General features: G+C 40.5%; 1 protein-coding gene across 1 annotated transcript in view; it reads left to right on the top strand.

Annotated features, from left to right (window-relative positions):
- The window catches only part of APOO (apolipoprotein O), a 57,133-nt gene extending 47,878 nt beyond the window's left edge, over positions 1-9,255 (top strand). The window contains exons 8-9 of the mRNA XM_058712566.1: positions 4,226-4,292; positions 8,996-9,255. Coding sequence (XP_058568549.1) covers positions 4,226-4,261 — 36 coding nt within the window. The 3' untranslated portion in view covers positions 4,262-4,292; positions 8,996-9,255. The remainder of the gene's footprint in view (positions 1-4,225; positions 4,293-8,995) is intronic.
- Positions 9,256-17,623: the final 8,368 nt, after the last annotated feature.

Below are 17,623 nucleotides of genomic sequence, written 5' to 3'. Positions count from 1 at the left end.
AAATAAAAATAAAAATAAGGGCAATATGGTGGGTTTTCCATAAAGCTAAATTTGTTCTGATTTTGTGCCTTCTTTAGCTTTTGCTATTAAAAATTCTAAGAAATAAAAGTACCAGGAACTGATTTTTCTTTTTTTTTTTAAGCTTCATTACTTAGCAAAATAAAAAGTTGGAAATACTCGGTGGTGGGGAGCATCTCCTTTTATTGAAAGGCGTAACACTTTGGTATCAGAAAGGTGGACAAGGCAGAATGCAGCATAGCCTGATGACCAAGAAAGTGGACTCTGGAGTAGGCACTCCAGGCTCCGCCCTGCCCCGCCCCACCCCGCCCTTCCCTGCCTCTTACAAGGTTACCTTGGAACCTTGGGAAATAGCTGTGGCACTCTGGGAAATGGGAGTAGTATTTCATGGTACCATTTTGAGGACTAAATGAATTTATCCATGTCAGAAACCCATCAAATAACTCTAGCACATGCTAGCCATGATGTCATGTGACACTGCACATTTTTGCTTCTGCTTGAGAAGATAGTATCTCTTGATGGAAAATGGAACCATTGGGCTTATGTGCATTAGCCAAGAGACCCCCCCCCCCACCAGTGTTTTGGTTTCCTATTCCTGCCACAACCAATGACCACAAATTGGCTCAAAGTAATACAGATTTACATTATCTTAGACTCCATAGGTCAGAAGTCTGGCGGCTCCAGGGGAGAATCCATCTCCTCCTTCATTCAGGTTGTTGACAGAATTCACTTCAGTTCCTTGGGGTTGCAGGATCAAGATCTGTTTTGCTGGCTGCCAGCTGAGGGCTGTTCCTAGCTTCTAGAGGCTGCAGCTTTCTGTGGCTCACAGCCCTCCTCCTCCATTTTCAAAGCCAACCAATTGCAAGTTGAGTCCTTTTCACGTTCCATTTCTCTGACCCTGTCTCCTGCCTCCTTCTTTGACTATAGGAACCCATGTGATAATCCAAAATAATCTCCCCATTGAAAGGTCAGCTGAGGGGCGCCTGGGTGGCTCAGTCGGTGGAGCGTCCGACTTCAGCTCAGGTCACGATCTCACGGTCCGTGAGTTCGAGCCCCGCATCGGGCTCTGGGCTGATGGCTCAGAGCCTGGAGCCTGCTTCCGATTCTGTGTCTCCCTCTCTCTCTGCCCCTCCCCCATTCATGCTGTGTCTCTGTCTCAAAAATAAATAAACGTTAAAAAAAAAAATTTAAAAAAAAAAAAAAAAAAAGAAAGGTCAGCTGATTAGCAGCCTGAATCCCAATGCCATGTTAATTCTCCTTTGCTGTGGAAAGTAGCAGTCACAGTTTCTAGGATTAGGATGCAGACATGTTTGGGGGAGGCATGATTTTGCCTATACCATATCCAATGAACTGGAATGTCACTGGAGTCTTTAACAGGTCATTTATCCTTACCTTTTATTTCCTCTAAGTGACCTTTTACATAGGATAGGTAATGATTATTGAGCACTTGCTGTGAGCTTGGCCCTGGGTACTAAACTCTTTATGCACAAAGAGTCTGTGAGGCAGGTTCTATTATTATCCCCATTTTACAAATGAGGAAACCGCATTTGGGGAAGTTAAGTAATTGATCAAAATAATCAACTGACGAGGGGCTCAGACATTTCAGTGGGCTGCTGTACCTTCGAGGTTTATCTGGAAATCTCTTTTCACATGGCAGTGCATAGTAATTAGCAATGCATGTTTTGATTAAAATAAATGTTTTGATTTTGGTAATAGAAATTAACATCCATGTTCATGGATGTGGTAAGAAAATTTTCTTCTGTAGCCTAGCCAAGTTGACACATAAAACTAACCATCACAGTGCTATTTAGTTTATTCCTCTAGCCCTATATTGTCCAATATGGCAGCCACTAGCTATTGAGTACTTGAAATATAGCTGGTCTGAATTGAGGCGTGTGCTGTGAATAGAAATTCACAGCAAATTTAGAAGACATGGTACAAATAAAAAGATCGTAAACTATCTCATTTTTGTGTTGATTATATGATGAAATGATAGTATTTTAGATATGTTGTCTTAAATAAAATGTATTAATTACTTTAAAAAATATTGAAACCTGATAGGTATTAAAATTAACTCATAAGGAGAATGAGTTATAAAATATTTCAAATACAGCTGTCTGAAAATGCAAAAACAAATTTAATTTCTGGCTTCTGCTAAATCACAATCTGTCTTTTGAAGTCAGCATGTTGTTTTTTTCTGAGATCATGGCAGTTACTGCCAAGAGAGGTCTGATTTGTGATAGGGTGGAAGGCCTCAATATTTCTTTAGTCATGTTTTGTTACACTGTAAGTGATACGTAACCAAACAAGAAAAATTTCCTAGCAACAGAGTTGTTTTCCTCAACTAGAAGAATATTTTATGTGCTCCTTTTCTTAATGTCCAAAAGATAAAAAAGCTTATGTATTTAGCATCTTAGATTTTTGAGATTGAGATGTTGGTGAATATAGATAGTAGAATGTATAAGACTATCACTACAAGTACTTGGCAAGCATTAGGTTAAGGTAATTCAGACCTAAAATATATTTAACTAGGTAGAGAACTCTTTGGTTTTTATGACAGACCCAATTGCTGGACATGGTTATCATACTTAGCTTCATAAGCCTCTTTTTTTAAAGTCTCTTTTTGTTCTTCATTAATTACATACCCCAACTTTTTTTTTTACCCTCATCAGATCGCTAGGTTCTACTGCATTTCATTTGTTTATTCAACAAATGTTTGAATACTGTGTGCTAGGAGGTCCTAGGGATATTGTGACCCCACGAAGCTTATATATTAGTGAATGATTCAAACATGAATGAAAGAATTATACAAATTAGGAAGCACATGGGTGCTATGAATGTGAATAAAAGGTTCTCATCTAAATGGAAGGGCAGGTGACAAGGGAAAGCCTTGATCTGAAGGATGAATAGCATTTAGCCAGGCAGAAATTGGGATAGACCAGTCTAGGTCAAGGGATACATTTATGAAGTTCTCATCCTGGGAAAGAGCTTGGCAGATTGGAAGAGCAACAGCAAGAAGGCCTCTGGGTGTGTGTGTGTGTGTGTGTGTGTGTGTGTGTGTGTGTTAGCGTGCCTCTTGAGGAATAGAGTAAGGTACACAGTACTGAGTCCTATAGAGCTCTGTTTGGAGCAACAAGTAGACATGGTTTTTGTATGATGATCCACCAAGCAATACATAGGGCCTTGTTTCCCACAACTCCATTGTCAAGTGGATGTGATTTGTATATAGGGTAACTGTATAATTTATCATCCAAGTCAGGATCATACACTTGAGAGTGAAAGGGGTCGTTAATTATGCTGGGACAGTGGATATAAACTAGTATGACTTGGGCAAGCCAGGATGTATGATCACCGTGCTTAGAGACCAGTTTTCAACCACTCCAGTAAGCCTGGAGTTGCCTAGAAGCCATGCTCTGAAATAACGGGGTTAGGTCTGTGTTCCTCCTTTCTCCTGGCTAACTACAAGAAGGCTACCATCAGAATCTGCACCAAGTCTAGACCACAGAACCCCAGCCCCATCACCTCCTCACCTGTAGCCTGCTGTCTTCAGGTTGCCATCTCAAGAGAGCTCTGCTCCTTGATGGACATCAGTTCTTATTAACATGTTTTCACAGTTAAAGTGTTGAAAACATATAGGAAAGAAAGGAAAGCCTTAAACATTTAGCACATGAACATTTCCTACTAGAAACTTTCCTCCATCACTTCTGGTGGTTGACGTGACCTAATTATACGTTCCCAGATGGTGGCCAGGCAGAATGGGTGTGGTCCAATTATAACCTCTTTCTCAGTAAACATGTTGTGTGATTTGACCCCTATGGTGGATGATACACAGAGAAGAATAGCCTTATTCTTTATTTTATTTTATTTTATTTTATTTTATTTTATTTTATTTTATTCTTTAACAATGATGGTGGCATGAAGTAGTAAAGAACTCGTTTCACTCTTGATTTGATATTTTATAGAATCAGCCGTTTGGCTGACTCTCTGTGCTGAGGATTAATAGCGATTTATTACAGCAGGGCCCTCAGGGAGCCCTAGCAATTCCTTCAGTTAACTCAGAAATGGGTCATGTTGCCTTATAATAATATTTCATGTTGTATTCAGCCAGATACTGAAGATGAGCACTTTGAGACATTCCACTCTTGTTTTAAACGTTTTATTGTTTCTTTTTAAACTGTATTAATATTCTTACTTTTTGTTTCATAAGCCAGGAAATGTGAAGAATTCACCTGGGAATAAGTAGACTGCTCCATGGCTCTGCCCATTTTAATCAGGTAAAGAACAAGGGAACTCTGTAGTTCTTTTCACCATTGTTAGCACCAGCTGAAATGACTTGTCCATAATTTAATGTAATCAATTATAGCGGTTTCAACTTCATGTAGGTACATAGAGGTCAGGGTGTTGTTTTCTTCTGTCTTTAATTGTGGGCTTTGGTGCCTTCACTTATGTGTTCATTCCTGAGAAGTATCTGGGTTTTTGGGCAAGCTAGAACTTGACAATTGGTATTTGGCTAGAAAACTACAAAACTATTTCAAACAGTTGAAAAGTGCCATTATTTCTTAGCTTTATGTTTTCTCAAATAACACTTTACTATGCTAGGCACCCTTGTATTCATATAATAGTCATTATATAAACATTTGTTGAATGCATGATGGTTGTAGAGAAACTCAAGATTATATAGAGATATTATAAGTGCCATTGGGAAATCATAGGTATAATTATTTTTTCTTTAAAGATTGAGTAACCTGAAGCTGGAGAAAATTAGGATGCCAAATGAAGCCAGAAAAATCAGTGTGATTTCTTCTGGTCTTATACTCAATTCGCTGTTTATTTTCATTCATTTGGTCAGCATTTACTCATGAGTACCAGCTAAGTACAAAACATTAGTTATATTAATATTACTTTTTTATGTATTAAAAATTATATGATAGCACTTGCAATCTCCTGATAAGATCATACTGAGTTTGCAGATAGTCTAAATACTCAGCTATAAAAAGTGACTTCAGGGATGCCTGGGTGGCTCAGTCAGTTAAGCATCCGACTTAAGCTCAGGTCATGATCTCGCAGTTTGTGAGTTCAAGCCCCGTGTTGGGCTCTGTGCTGACAGCTCAGAGCCTGGAGCCTGCTTTGGATTCTGTGTCTCCCTCTCTCTCTGCCCCTCCCCTGCTCACGCTCTGTCTCTCTCTCTCTCAAAAATAAATAAACGTTAAAAATTTTTTTTAAAAAACAAAAGGGACTTCATTCTGGTATATCCATAAAGAGGAATGTTGTTATGTTTCAGTAATATTTAATTGCATGGAAACTTGTTAAATGGAAAAAAAATAGCATAATACACTTTTAGAAAGGATAAAGACCAGGAAATACAACAAAAAAATTAAGTATATATCTTGGGATAGTAGAATTATGGATGTTTTTTATACCTTTTCTTCTTTTTTTTTTTTAAGTTTATTTATTTTGAGAGAGTGTGTGAGCAGGGAAGGGGCAGAGAGAGAGAGAGGGAAATAGAGAATCCCAAGCAGGCTCCACGCTCAGTAAGGTGCCCAAGGCAGGGCTTCATCTCACAACTGCGAGATCAGTGATCACAACCTGAGCCAGTATCAAGAATTGGACTCTTGGGGCACCTGGGTGGCTCAGTCGGTTAAGCGGCCGACTTCGGCTCAGGTCACGATCTCGCGGTCCGGAGTTCGAGCCCCGTGTCGGGCTCTGTGCTGACAGCTCAGAGCCTGGAGCCTGTTTCGGATTCTGTGTCTCCCTCTCTCTGACCCTCCCCCGTTCATGCTCTGTCTCTCTCTGTCTCAAAAATAAATAAACGTTAAAAAAAAAAAAAAAAGAATTGGACTCTCAACTGACTGAGCCACCCAGGCGCCCCTGTAGATTTTCTTCTATATAACTTTCTATATTTTTTTTTCAACGTTTTTTTATTTATTTTTGGGACAGAGAGAGACAGAGCATGAACAGGGGAGGGGCAGAGAGAGAGAGGGAGACACAGAATCGGAAACAGGCTCCAGGCTCCGAGCCATCAGCCCAGAGCCCGACGCGGGGCTCGAACTCACGGACCGCGAGATCGTGACCTGGCTGAAGTCGGACGCTTAACCGACTGCGCCACCCAGGCGCCCCTATAACTTTCTATATTTAAAAAATTTTTTAATGTTTTTATTTATTTTTGAGAGGGAGAGACAGAGCACAAGCTGGGGAGGAGCAGAGAGGGAGACACAGAATCTGAAGCAGAATCTGTGCTGAGCTGTCAGCACAGAGCCCATCACTGGGCTAGGACCCACAAACCGTAAGATTATGACCTGAGCCAAAGTTGGCACTTAACCGACTGAGTCATCCAGGTGCCCCTAACTTTCTGTATTTTAAAACTGGCTGCAGTGAATATGAATTTTCTTTTATATCTTTTAAAAAAAAAATCACTGCTACATTGATTATAAATCATGGCTGCTATTTACAATCCACAAAAGCCCTCAGCCTGAGGTTTTTCTTTCTCAGGCTGTCTGCATAGTTTTGGGGAGACAGAGAGTCATAAGATCTTAGAATTTGAGAGAAGTCATCTGGCCCCCCAGCCAGCCTCAAGCATAAATACCCTGTAGCCCTGCGTGTTCTAACTTTTCATCTCCACTGATAGGCAGCTCATCCCTCAGGGCAGCCATCTTTGGACAGTTCTGATTTTTAGGAAGCTGTTTGTTATACTAAGCAAAAATATGTCCTTTTGTAACTCTTATGCAATGGTCCTGATTCTGCCTTAGGGGTCACAAAGAACAAACCCAGATCCTCTTTCACATCTCGGTCCTTCATATAGTAACCCCAAGCCGTACTTCTCAAATTTTGTTATACGAACAAATGACTGCAGGAGCTTGTTAAAAGGCAGAGGCCTAGGCCCCACCCCACCCTAGAATCAGCCTCTCTGGGGAGCGGCCCTGAAGGTGCATCGGATGGACCTGCCGTTGGAAGAGAGACTGGAGTGTGAATGGCCAGGAAGCCACCTATGCCCTCCAGAGACTTTACATTGAATACAATTATGTTTCTCTGCAGGGACAATGAGACTTGAAATACCGGGGAACTACCTAAATATCTATTTCATCTTTCCCAAATATTCTGGGCCATAGTTCAGCTTACTGTACATACAACCTTGATTTCATTCTTTATTTTTTTACATCTCTATTGGAGATGTTTTTTTCAATTATAAAAGTGGTGCCTATTTGTTGTAAAGAAATTAGATAAATATTTTTAAACTTTGTCTTGACCTCTGTTCCTTTCCCAGAGATAATTTCTGTTAATAGTTTGGCATACCGTTCCAGACTTTTTTCTCTGTGTGTAGATGTGTGCACATCCATACCTGCTTTTGGTTTTTTGACACAATGCGCTTATATTCCTCGTACTGTTTTGCGAATACACTGAAACCTCCATGAGGGAAAACATCACACTTTTATCATCACACCTAAAGAAATTAACACTAATTTGTTAATATCATCTCATATTCAGGTAGTATGCAGATCTCTCCGATTATCTTTTTGCATTTGTTTGGTTTGAATCAGGATCCAAACAACATTTCCCCATTACATTTGACTGATAGGTCCCTGAAGTCCCCTTTAAACTATAATAGTGCCTTCTCCTTCATTTTCCCCTTGCCATTCATTTTTTGAGAAACAGACCTATTTATCCTTTAGAGGATCCCACATCCTGGCTGTGGCTGAGTGCATCCATTTAGTGTCGTTCTGTTTATCTGTTGGTTCTGCTCTTCTCTGCATTTCCCATAAAACGATAAATCTGAAGGCTTAATCAGATTTACATTCACTTTTGGTAAGAATACTTCATAGACAGTGCTGTGTTTAGCTGTGTTGAACAAATGAGATAACTTGCCTTGTTTCGCTTAATATATTATGTACATATTTTTCTCTTAGTACTTAGAGATCTTTCTTTCTCATTCCTCCTCTTAGCTGCTTACTAATTTCCTAGTATGGACTACCATGGCCTATTGAATCCTTATCAATATAGGTTGTTCCCAGTTTGTAGTTCTTTTTTTTTTAATTTTTTAAAATGTTTATCTAATTTTGAGAGAGAGAGAGACAGACAGACAGAGCACGAGCAGGGGAGGGGCTGAGAGAGAGGGAGACACAGAATCCAAAGCCTACTCCAGAGTCCGAGCCTGATGCAGGGCTCTCAAACTCACAAACTGTGAGATCATGACCTGAGTCAAAGTCGGATGCTTAACCGACTGAGCCATCCAGGCACCTCAGTTTGTAGTTCTGACAGTGCAGTAAATGTATTGAATTCTTAGACAAGTCCAAAACACATGAATAAACTGAGATAGAAAAGGTAAGCTAGAGGGTTACATGTTTAACTTAAGAATTTTTGGTTTTATATTAAAAGATATATTTATATCTAAAAGATATATTTATATCTCTAAAATATTTATAAACCCAAAATTGCTAAGTAGATTCATTACATATTAGGAAAAGAAGCAATCTGGAGAAGAATTGGCTTGGTCTTTGGTGTGTCTTTGGAGGATGTATCTTCCACTCCAGAAGAGAACAATGGGGTGATGTAAAGAAAGGTACACGTCAGAACAACAGTGATAGAATCATGCTCTCCTTCATCACGTGGGCGGAAATGTAATCGTTTGGTTTTTCAGAAGGGGAGAGATGTGTGTGCTGTACCACTTAGGCACTTAATCTTTATTCATTTATCCATCCATCTGTTTCATTGTGCTCAGGTACACAGCCAGTGGAGAATCTGAATGTAGTTTGGAAGAAACACAAAACCTTTCTGATTTGTAGCTTATGCATCTGTAAAATGGAAATAATTATAGTTTTCTCTGGCTCATTATGATCCTCACGGTCATATGATGGTAATGAGTAATGTAAATATTTGATATGGCTTCTCAATTTAAACCTAATGAATTTTCAAAAAGCAAAGTTTTAGAGTTTCTCTCTTTTTTTTTTTTAGCAGTTTACTTATGGTTTTCTTTCTCTTTTAGTTATAGGTAAACATTGGAAACTCCATGTGGTAAACCAGTATTTCTACAGAAAAAATGGCAGAGAAGTCAGTACTGAATGTAGTAAATTGGCTTTCTTCTTCAGGAAAAACTAAACGAGACTTCTTTGTTATCTTGGGTGATACCATACTCCAAGTGGACTAATTGGAAATCTTTTCACCTAGAGATAATGTCCAGCCTTAGAGCTCGTCATTCTCATGTTGCTATTTATATACATAATTAAAATTCCAAGTTAAAAAAATTGTTCTGCGTTTTTTTTTTTTATATTATTGATTGACAGTTCAAGCGTATCTGGTGCCCATGTGTGTGGTATGCGTGGTGTATATTGGTGTATATGCATGTTGTGTCGTGTCTCTCTGAGTATACGTGTGTGTGCACATGGGTGTGTGTGTGTGTGTGTGTGTGTGTGTGTGTGTGTGTGTGTTTAAGAAAACCATTAACTTGGGTGCCTGGGTGGCTCAGTCAGTTAAGGGTCTGACTTTGGCCTAGGTCATGATCTCACCGTTCCCGAGTTCAAGCCCTGCATTGGGCCCTGTCCTGACAGTTCAGAGCCTGGAGCCTGCTTCAGATTCTGTGTCTCCCTGTCTCTCAGCCCCTCCCCAACTCATACACTCTCTCTCTCTCTCTCTCTCTCTCTCTCTCTCTCTCTCTCTCTCAAAAATAAATAAACATTAAAAAAAATTTTTTTAATTAAAAAAAAAAAAAGGAAACCATTAACTCCTCTCAGAGCAGTACCAGCTGGCAATCTTCACAGTCCAAGCCCCGCAACTGTCGAGTCGAGCAGGGTGGCTCTAGAGCTGAGAGACGATGCTCCGATGGCCAGTATGAGAACACAACCTGTAAGTAATAGTTGGCATGACAGTAATTAGAACACATACAAAGGAAACAGTAACCGTGACCCCTTGTTGTGTTCCTTTGCCTCCCAGCTTATCCAGATCTTCCACTTCTTGAATGTCAGCGCAAGAGGCGTAACGAAGTGGGCTCTGTCCTCTGTCAGTGGAGGAATGGTATGTGGTTGCGTGTGTGGGTTCTGTGTATATAGGCCTTGTACTCACTTTTGGAGCCCCTGCCTGTGCAGCTCACTGAACTGTATTTTCAGTGCTGATGGGACAGCAGGGGAAGAGCATGTGAAAGAGAATTGACAATTTCCAAATTTCAGTCAGATTGGAAATGAAAAGTTGTCTTTGTATTCTTGTAGTGTCAATTTAATTCCTAATTGGTGACCGTCCAAATTTGACAGCATTTGGTAAGATAGCAATACAGAAACAAAACGTGCTCATGTTAATATTAAATACATTTGATGGAGCCAAAATGGCAGGAATGTTGCCAGCATTGTTACCGGACTAATGAGCTGAAGCATATTTGTCCCTAGAATAATCCCTGTAGTGACCCAGAAATCTTTATTTCCTTTTTTTGCCGAAATACTTTTGTGTTACTGTGCCAGTCATCCAAATATATTAAAGCTGTGCCTAAATTTAATAACTCATAAATATACCATTATTATTTCAGGCTTTTCCCATTGGCTTGGCTTCTTATATCACCCCCAGAAAGCAGAGACTCCACAAGTTTCCTCATTCTTAGGATTGCTTGATCTAGAGAAGATGAAGAAATGGCTCACACCACAGCATGCTCTACAGATCATTAATCAAAAGGTATTTGAGTGCCTCCTAACTGTAAGGTATTACTTCCGATTTTGAACACTTTAGTTGATATTGAAACACTGCTTTGAAACCTCTTAATTCTTGCAAGATGGGAGACGGACGTGGGGGGGTCACAGCGCTGGCTCCGAGTAGTTTGTAGCCTGCATTTACGACAGCAAGCTCATGACTTTCCAACCAGGCTGACTCAGTTGCCCTTTATGCTATGATCTTTTCCTTCCAGGGTTATTTGTATCCAGTGCCATCTGCATTTTATATTTTCATGCCTTCCACGAACCCTGAACTGTAGGGAAGAAAAAATTTGCATATTGTAAGATCTTGCATTTCTCTAGCTCTTTATACTTTTCAAAGTGTGTGTTTGTGTCTTCTTGGCTTATTCCTGATCTCAGTACGTTTATACTCTGGTTTTCTCTGTCCTGAGGTAATGCTTTCTACTTGCATTTACACTTTTCATTCTGTTTCTTATGACTGGTTCCCCTTATGATAAAACTATGAATCTCAAGGGGCGCCTGGGTGGCTACATCGGTCTCAGCTCAGGTCATGGTCTCACGTTTTCTTGAGGTCGAGCCCCACATAGCGCTCCAAGCTGACAGTGTGGAGCCTGCTTGGGATTCTCTCATCTCCCTCTCTCTCTGCCCTTCTCTGACTCACGCTGTCTGTCTGTCTGTCTCGCTCTCAAAATAAATAAACAAATTTTTAAAAAACACTATGAATCTCAATCCAGTTTAGCTGCAACTTAATCGGCACAATTCTATTTGAATAGCGTTAGAGACTTTAGAGGGAATGTTCTCTACCATACAGCGTGATTTAAGTTCCCCTGAAGAGACAAATGTGGTGTGGTCTGTTCTGTGAGGATGTGGTAGCTGGAGTCCTAACAGAGGTTGCTTTGTCATAAATCAAGATTGCAAAGCAATTGTTTCAATGGGGGGAAAGGGAGCAGAGGTGGTAAAGAATGCCTTCATCAGTCTTACCACCTGTGGTACCCCTTTGGACAAAATCAAAACAGTAGTAGATAGAAGAACCAAGGCCAGCTGAGGGACCACCCACCTTGGCAGTGCAGTAGCAGGTGCCTGGGCCACTGGGTTAACAGCTTTCATTGTTAAGTGCACTGCCAGATCCCAGCCCAGAGGGGGCCTGTGTAATGTGAAGTACTTGCCTAATTGATCATTGACATTATATTCACATGGCCTAAAGGAAATTCAAACTGTAGGTAAAATGTTTGTGTTCACATATACGGATGGAATAGTGTGCCTTGCTTGTGGTTAAATAGCAAACCGACAGTTAAAATTAGGCCATGTAGTGAGTACTACTGATTTTTATTCGTTTAAAGATAAAGTTCAGAATCCTTAATTTCAGCCCAAAAGAGACAGATTATGTTTTCCTCCTTGTCCTACATTAATGCACTTTGCACTCATTTTCTGGGAAAGGTTTGATGTGTAGAGAAACGCTTTTCCTTGCGACCAACAGTATTCATGCGTATTATATAAGCTGAATGATTTAATGTGAGTGTAAAAGTTTTCACTTTTTAATCCAACGCACCCATCCAGTCTAATGCAAAAACCTCTGTCAGAGGGACTAGCAATATATTTGGGGGACTAAATTCTCATCCAAAGCTTAATTTTAATTAAAGGTAAATCTTTGAAATAAGAGGAATCTAAACTGGTAAGGAAGAAGTAAAACTCTCACTCTTTGCAGAAGACATGATACTATATATAGAAAACCTTTAAGACTCCACCGAAAAACTACTGGAACTGATAAATGAATTCGGTAAAGTCGCAAGGTACAAAATCAGCGTACAGAAATCTGTTGCATTCCTGTACACTAATAATGAAGCAGCAGAAAGTGAAATTAAGAAAACATTTACAGTTGCACCAAAAACAATAAAATATCTAGGAATAAACTTAAAACAGGTCAAAGACCTATACTCTGAAAACTATAAAACACCGATGAAAGAAACTCAAGATGACACAAGGAAATGGAAAGACATTCCATGCTCATGGGTTAGAAGAACAAACATTGTTAACATGTCTACACTACCCAAAGCTATCTACACATTTAATGCAATCTCTACCAAAATACTGACAGCATTTTTCACAGAGTTAGAACAAATAATCCTAAAATTTATATGGAGCCACAAAAGACCCCAAATGGCCAAAGCAGTCTTGAAAAAGAAAAACAAGGGGCGCCTGGGTGGCTCAGTCGGTTAAGCATCTGTCTTTGGCCTAGGTCATGATCTTGTCATTCCTGAGTTCGGGCCCCATGTCCAGCTCTGCGCTGACAGCTCGGAGCCTGGAGCCTGCTTCGGATTCTGTGTCTCCCTCTCTCTCTGTTCCTCCCCTGCTCGCTCTCTCTCTGTCTTTCTCTCTCAAAAATAAGTGAAGATTAAAAAATATTTTAAAAAAAGAATAAAAAGCTTCTGCACAGCAAAGGAAGCAGTCAACAAAACTAAAAGGCAACATACAGAATGGGAGAAGATATTTGCAAATGACATACCCTATAAAGGGTCAGTATCCAAAACATATAAAGAACTGATACAACTCAACACCCCAAAAAGAAATAATCCAATTTAAAAATGGGCAGAAGAAATGAACAGACATTTTCCCAAAGAAACATAGAGATGGCTAACAGACACAAGAAAAGATGTTCATCATCAGGGGAATACAAATCAAAACCACAGTGAGATATCACCTCGTACCTGTCAGGATGGCTAAAACCAACGACAACACAAGAAACAACAAGTCTTGGTGAGGATGTTGAGAAAGGGGAACCCTCATGCACTGCTGGGGGGAATGCAAACTGGTGCACCTACTGTGGAAAACAGTATGGAGTGTCTTCAAAAAAAATAAAAATAGAACTACCCTACAATCCAGTAATCACACTGCTGGGTATACCCCCAAAATACAAAAACACTAATTCAGAGGGATACATGCACCCCTGTGTTTATAGCAGCATTATTTACAATAGCCACAGTATGGAAGCAGCCTAAGTGTCCATCAGTAGATGAACGAATAAAGAATATGTGGTATATATATTCAGTGGAATATTATTCAGCCACAAAAAAGAATGAAATCTTGCCATTTGCAACAACATGGATGGAGCTAAAGAGTATTATGGTAAGCGAAATAAGTCAGTCAGAGAAAGAAAGACAAATACCATATGATTTCACTCACATGTGGAATTTAAGAAACAAAACAAACGAGCCAGAAAAAAGAGACAAACCAAGAAACAGACTCTTAACTCTAGAGAACAAACTGATAGTTACCAGAGGGGAGGGGGTGTGGAGGGATGGGTGAAACAGAAGATGGAGATTAAAGAATACACCTATCATGATGGAAAAAATATAAAATGATTTTTAAAAAGAGAAATAATGGTTTCATTCACCACCAGCTGAAAGTAACTTGCTTGCAGTTTTGGTTTTCACCTTGGACACCTCCTGTCTGATGTTTTGTTTCCCTTTTGATAGGTTCAAATTTCAAGTCCACAATCAGCTAAGCACATAGTTCTAAAGGTACAGTTAGGGCAGACTCTAGACATGACCAAAGTTCAGCCTTATTTATGTTTAGCAAATGATAGCCAAAGAAATTTCTGGGCGGGGGCACCTGGGTGGCTCAGTCAGTTAAGTGGCTGACTTTAGCTCAGGTCTTGATCTCACAGTTCCTGAGTTCAAGCCTCATGTCGGTCTCTGTGCTGACAGCCCAGAGCCTGGAACCTGCCTTGGATTCTGTGTCTCCCTCTCTCTCTGCCCCTCTCCCACTCCTTCTCTGTCTCTCAAAAATAAATAAATGTTAAAAAAAAATTTTTTTAAAGAAATTTCTCTGTGGAGCAAGTGTTTCATCGGCTTACGTCTTGTTCTTTTGGCAGCGCTGAATGAGTGACCTGTAGCTCACATTTAAGGGCCTTTGTTTTGTTAATCAATTCTAGAGCTTTGTTGTTACACTTTAGCTCTGACTCTGGAAAGCAAAAGAAGAGCTAAGGAAGTGACTCTTCTCCTGGCAGCCCCCAACCTGTGAAATAGTCTGCAGACTCAGCATCTGCGGAGCTGGGAGCTCTCTCTTCTCAGGTACACGTTGGAAGACTCTCCCTTCAGTGCTGGCTTGTCTTGGGAGTGTAGGGGACAGGTGGACAACAGAGTAAAGGCAAAGATGGAGAAAGAGAAAGGATCCAGAGATGGCTCTCCACACTGGAAAGGGAAGTCGTAGCAAGTCCTTCAAATGTTTAGATGATGCAACGCTCGGATTTTCAACACCTTGTTCGCTACAGGGAAAATACCAGCTTTTCAGTATCAGCTGTCTGGTTTATTTTCCCTATCTCTTCTAAATTAGGAGAAAATGGCCCTCAGTTAATGAATGTCTGAATCCACATGTGACTTTCTCCTGAGACCACAGAAAGACAGTAAGAGAGGGATTTCATTTTATTTTTAATTTTTATTCGCTGGAACAGAGGGATTTATAAGTTGGCATTAGCACACAGGGAAGGGATAGGGAGAGAGAGACAATGGGACTCCTGGTTTTTGCAACATGCTTAGTGGAACCGTTTGACTCCTGAAACTCTGTGCCCATATAATATTGACCCAAATAGAAGTAACAAATATTTTTTAAAAAATTTTTTGACGTTTATATATTTTTTGAGAGACAGAGCATGAGCATGAGCAGGAGAGGGGCAGAGAGAGAGGGAGTCGCAGATTCCGAAGCAGGCTCCAGGCTCTGAGCTGTCAGCACAGAGCCCGACGTGGGGCTTGAACTCACAAACTGTGAGATCATGACCTGAGCTGAAGTTGGACGCTTAACCAACTGAGCCATCCAGGCACCCCAACAAAAATATTTTAAAAAGAATTCCAAGAAAAGCAAGGAAGTTAACATTAGGATCTCATATTTACTTTGTAAACTTTGGTTCTGCGTGTTCAGTGGGGCCCTTCCTGTAATGAACGCAGTATGATACACTTCTCTCCATTTTCAAAATTTTTAGAAGGTTATGGTGTCACTTTCATCTATGGCATTTTGTGGGTCATATCTCTCTGATTTATTTTCTGAATCCTTCTTCAGGCATGCAACCCTCCATTACAACACTACTCAAGAATGTTTGGGGGCATATTCCCTGGGATTCAAAGTCATGTTGTTTCCGTGAAGAAAAGCAGACTACTTAGTGTACTGTGAAACTTCCTCCTGCTCTTTCGAACCAGAGGTGGTCATAGTGCCTCCGGGGCCTTCCCTGTTTTGTGTACCCCGCTTGCCTCATGTTGGTGAGGGTGGTGACGGATGTGTCCTCCTTTCTACATCCCCTTTCTATCCTATCAGGCAAATGTGATGTCTGCTCCTCACTTTGTGTTCCTGGCTCTCTGTGGACCCCACTGACCTAAAGATGCTTAACCTACTAGTAATAGATGGCTTTGTGTGATTGCTGTGTTTCCTTTGGGACACCTTCTGGTTTTGTTACTCCTTTCTAGGCAGGCTCTGAGATTGACAAAACCTTTTGAAGTTGTTTCTATTCCTATTGAATTCACCGTCACTCTTACATTTCTAAAGAACTAAATTCCCAGACATGAAAACCTTTTCTCTCTGAACTCCCAGATCGCCTTCTAGATTTCATATGTCCTCGTGCATGTTGTGCCCTTGTTAGTTCACACCAGTTCTACTAGATCTCTAGTAGACTACTCTCCCTGAGGTCAAGACAAGTATCTTTTCTTCATGTTCCCACAGTGCTGACCTAAGGTACTGACATATCATAGCAAAATGTGTGCTGAGTGTATTCTTTAAAGTTCAAAATTGCATTATGATTTGGTTTTATTTAAGCCTTTGAGGGAACCCATAAGCACTGGATTTGTCCGAGAGTGTGTGTCCCTCTGTTTCTGACTTCCAGATCTAAAAACAGAGGAGGTTGAGCTCTGTACTCTCTAAAGGCTTCAGTCTCTGTGACTCTTCCCTTTTGGATAAATTAAGCAGCCATTGAGTGCATGGTCTAGGTATTGTGTTATAGTGTGTAGGGAGAAGTAATACAGTTTACGAAGACAAAACAAGCACACTAAACAATCAGAATAATTATAGGGCAGCCTCATTAAAAAAAAATTTTTTTTTTTACAATTATTCATTTTTGAGAGACAGCACAAGCGGAGGAGGGGCAGAGAAAGAAGGAGACACAGAATCCGAAGCAGGCTCCAGGCTCCGAGCTATCAGCACAGAGCCCGACACGGGGCTCGAACTCACAAACCCTCATAAACTGCGAGATCATGACCAGAGCCAAAATCAGATGCTCAACCGACTGAGCCACCCAGGTGCCCCAGGGCAGCCTCATTTTAAAGTACAGATTAACTGGGGCTCCTGGGTGGCTCAGTCGGTTAGGCGGCCGACTTCGGCTCAGGTCATGATCTCACAGTCCATGGGTTCGAGCCCCGCATCGGGCTCTGTGCTGACAGCTCAGAGCCTGGAGCCTGTTTCGGATTCTGTGTCTCCCTCTCTCTGACCCTCCCCCGTTCATGCTCTGTCTCTCTCTGTCTCAAAAATAAATAAATGTTAAAAAAAAATTAAAAAACAATAAAGTACAGATTATCTGATAGTAATTCCGTATATTGATCTTATGCAAAAAAGCACCCAAGGATTTTTGTCTAAAATGTGAACATACTGTACCTAGGCAGTGGTTTTACATTTTTTGTGTACACGAACATTTTTAGAGAAGGAAGAAGAGTAATCAGAGGAAACAAGCTTCTTAAAACGGGACATTGGTTTTGGATGGATGGTTTTACTTTTATTTTTTTTTAAGTTTATTTATTTTGACAGAGAGGCAGGGAGCAGATTGAGAGAGAGAGAGAGAGAGAGAGAGAGAGAGAGAGAATCCCAAGCAGGCTCCATGCAGAAGTATGTGAACCGTGGTGAGATCATGGCCTGAGCCACCCAGGCACCTCCCCCCAGCTCATTCTTAATGTTTTTGCAGATTTAATATCCTATTACTTTAAAGTAAA

The sequence above is a fragment of the Neofelis nebulosa genome, chromosome X, assembly GCF_028018385.1.
Source record: "Neofelis nebulosa isolate mNeoNeb1 chromosome X, mNeoNeb1.pri, whole genome shotgun sequence".
Classification (NCBI taxonomy): Eukaryota; Metazoa; Chordata; class Mammalia; order Carnivora; family Felidae; genus Neofelis; species Neofelis nebulosa.
The sequence above is the reverse complement of the archived record's forward strand: the minus strand, read 5'-3'. Positions and strand labels throughout refer to the sequence as shown.